This window comes from Lontra canadensis, unplaced genomic scaffold (assembly GCF_010015895.1).
Source record: "Lontra canadensis isolate GAN:19392208 unplaced genomic scaffold, GSC_riverotter_1.0 scaffold26, whole genome shotgun sequence".
Lineage (NCBI taxonomy): Eukaryota > Metazoa > Chordata > Mammalia > Carnivora > Mustelidae > Lontra > Lontra canadensis.
In genome coordinates, this window is record NW_022631020.1 from 17,607,557 (window position 1) to 17,611,200 (window position 3,644).

The window sequence follows — 3,644 nt, forward strand, 5'->3', positions numbered from 1 at the left end:
GAGGCGGCGGCGGCGCGGGGGCGGCGGCGGCGGCGGTGGCCCGGGGGGCGGCGGCGGCGGCCCGGGCGGCGGGCTGCTAGGCGGCTCGGCGCACCCGCATCCGCACATGCACGGCCTGGGCCACCTGTCGCACCCGGCGGCGGCGGCCGCCATGAACATGCCGTCGGGTCTGCCGCACCCCGGGCTGGTGGCGGCGGCGGCGCACCACGGCGCGGCGGCTGCGGCGGCTGCGGCGGCGGCGGGGCAGGTGGCGGCGGCCTCAGCGGCTGCGGCCGTGGTAGGCGCGGCGGGCCTGGCGTCCATCTGCGACTCGGACACGGACCCGCGCGAGCTCGAGGCATTCGCCGAGCGTTTCAAGCAGAGGCGCATCAAGCTGGGCGTGACGCAGGCCGACGTGGGCTCGGCGCTGGCCAACCTCAAGATCCCGGGCGTGGGCTCGCTCAGCCAGAGCACCATCTGCAGGTTCGAGTCGCTCACGCTCTCGCACAACAACATGATCGCGCTCAAGCCCATCCTGCAGGCGTGGCTCGAGGAGGCCGAGGGCGCGCAGCGCGAGAAAATGAACAAGCCCGAGCTCTTCAACGGCGGCGAGAAGAAGCGCAAGCGGACTTCCATCGCAGCGCCGGAGAAGCGCTCCCTCGAGGCCTACTTCGCCGTACAACCCCGGCCCTCCTCCGAGAAGATCGCCGCCATCGCCGAGAAACTGGACCTCAAAAAGAACGTGGTGCGGGTGTGGTTTTGCAACCAGAGACAGAAGCAGAAGCGGATGAAATTCTCCGCCACTTACTGATGGGGAGTGGGAGGTGCAGGGCGGGGCAGAGCGGGGAGCTGAAGGGGCTTTTCGGGGCCTTTCCCCGAGCCTGTTTTCCTCTAGATTTGGAGTGTCCGTTATCTTGCTTGCATTTGGGGAGTCCCTCCTAGCGCACTCTCCTCTACCCCCCTCTCTGCTCTCCCTGCCCTTTCTCCTCCCCAGAAAAGAGGACTGCGGTGCTGGGTGTGGATGCGGGAGAACCAGGCAGGGGAGAAAGAGGGAATATTTGGGTGAGCGGGGAGTCAAGGGAAAGGAAAGCAGAGATTGGAGGAGGGGTTTTGAGGAGCAGATTGGTTCTGGGGGTTAGGGTGGGGGGAGACTCGGGAAGTCTAGGGAAATGGACTGTCTTTGACCAGAGACACTTGTCAAAATCTCCTGGGGACCAAGGGACTATGTACAAAAACAAACCTACCAACCACCAAAAACCAGACAAATAAAGACAAACTAAAACAAAACAACAAAAAGAAAAAAAAAAACGCTTTAGAAACTTAACTCTGGGGAACCATGTTCTGCAGCTTCATTACTCCCTAAGGAAAAGAGAAAAAGAGCACCACTATTATTACCACCCACCCCAACCCTACATACATAAACTGAGTTAAAATCGAAAACCAAACAAACCAGAAGGTGAAATTCTGGGTAGCAAAGCTAGTTGTTCTGTGTTCACTGCCCACCCCCCAAGTCTCACTTCCACCCCATCCGTGTCCTCTTTATATTATCCATTCCAATGAGACTCCTATAGCTGCTCTCCATTGCCAGAAAATGGGGGGGGGGGCACAGCAAGGAGAGGGAGGCTATTCAGGAGTCCCACATTTTCGGGTAACCTGGCCTATACTCCTGTGGTCTGGTCATGTCTGGTGGGGATGTTTAGGGAGAGAGACACACACAATCTGAGCTGACTAAAAGGCAGAATTTAGGGTCTCCGAAATAAATATGTTATTCTAGGATAATAAAACAATTTAACAAGGTTTTTCTCCTTTCATTTTTGCTTATATCTAAGATCTGGAAAACAGATTATTTTAAAATTTCTCCCTCCACCCCCGTGCCCATGGAACTTGCTTGCCCTTTCATTTATTTTTCTGAGTGTGGTTTATTTTAAACTACCTACTGACTTTTCCCCCTATTGATTCAAATACACTGATGGGGTGGAAGACACTAGGAAAGGTACTGTGCCCCATTTTCTCTCTAGAACAAGACTCATCTTGCTCTTCTAGGTACCCTTTCTTTCTCTCTTGAAGACCATGAAATCGTTCTGGAAATACTGGAAAGTTTCTGCTTTCAGTTGGAGCAGGACTTGGCTGGGAGAAAAATCAGCTAAATCCCAGGAGAGAGGAAGACAGGTTTAAAGCCCTCCGTTTGTTTCAAAGGGTCTGCATGTTGGGGGGAAGCAGAACAACTGTGTTTCATTATTATTATTATTATTATTATTCAAAAGTAATTTATTGCTGGGGATAAATGTTGGGTAGCAAGAACTTTAATTTGCACTATCAGTCCCCCAAATAGAAAATCATGTATAGTATTTCATAGTAATAATCAAGGTACTCTCTGAACTGCTGATGGTTAAAAACAAAAACAAGACAGCTGAAGGTGGTTAGGTAAAATGCCTGCTTGGTGCATAAGATACTCTTTTGATCTCTTGTGGAGATGGTTTATCACCATCCTTTAATAAGAACTAAAAAACTGAAAACAGAACAAATGAGAAAAGGAAAGCTCTGCCATTTAACAAGACTGAAATCATGCATGATCTGAAAGGTGCAGAAAGAAACACAATTAGGTCTCACTCTGGTTAGGCATTATTTATTTAATTACGTTGTATATCATTGTTTGCAGCGCAAACATACTATGCATTTGAAACTGAGCACTAAACTGGGCTAGCTTTCTGATAGACCGTTTTGTGGATAGTGTGATTTCACAGTCTACTGCCTGTTTTCACCGAAAACACATTGTCATATTCTTGTATTTAGAGGAAGAGAACAAAAGGAAAATTACTGTAAATATTTTCTTTAACGCACACACTCACACAATGGTTACAAAACTGCCAGTGTTAATCCTGAAATGTCTCACGATTGCTCTACCTGTCCATGTATGTCTGCTGAGCTTTCTCCTTGGTTATGTCTTTGCTCTAATACCTTTCCTCCTCCCCACTCCTATTAGAACCATTTCTGTGCACCAAAATACAACAGGGGGATGTGTCCCAGTACGCTTACAAATAAAACATAACTGAAAGAAGAGCAGTTTTATGATTTGGGTGCATTTTTGTTTATACTGGGCCAAGTCCTGGTAGAGCCGGTCAAAAAATGAGGTTCAACCACAAATACAAGGGAGGATATTGAAAGGGGGATAAAAAGTGAGGAAGGGGTGAGAATGATGTATTTTTCTGCTGAATCAGAATTCACTTTCAGATAACTCATGTGAAAAGCGGTGCTCTGAATAAAATGAATTCTATATTAGTTGCCTGTGTTTATCAATTTTTTTTTAACTGCAGAAACTCTTAAACCACAGTTCTCACTTCAGAGTGGTGGAAGGTAATAAATAACCAGGCCCCCTCCCCAAATTAAATTGAGGTTCAGGGAAAGAGGCATTTGGAGATTTCTATGTGGTGTTTCTAGCCTATAAACATTTCTTTAAAAAATGTTGTAACTAAATGACTTTGCTTTGGAGGTTAATAAATATAAAAAAATCATCCATGGATCTGTCCAGCCACCATGTCAAATGCCTGTGTTCATTTGAAACATTTAGTGTGCCACCTACTGCTCCAGAAAGACCAGAGATACTTTATTTCTTGGTGACCCTGGACTAGATCAGATGCCAAATGTACAAAGTTTCTTAATAGCTG

At 48.1% G+C, this 3,644-nt stretch overlaps 1 protein-coding gene across 1 annotated transcript in view; it reads left to right on the forward strand.

Moving 5' to 3' along the window:
* Positions 1–1,334, forward strand: part of POU4F1 (POU class 4 homeobox 1) — a 3,143-nt gene extending 1,809 nt beyond the window's left edge. Inside the window, exon 3 of the mRNA XM_032864258.1 lies at positions 45–1,334. Coding sequence (XP_032720149.1) covers positions 45–790 — 746 coding nt within the window. The 3' untranslated portion in view covers positions 791–1,334. The remainder of the gene's footprint in view (positions 1–44) is intronic.
* The last annotated feature ends 2,310 nt before the right edge of the window (positions 1,335–3,644 follow it).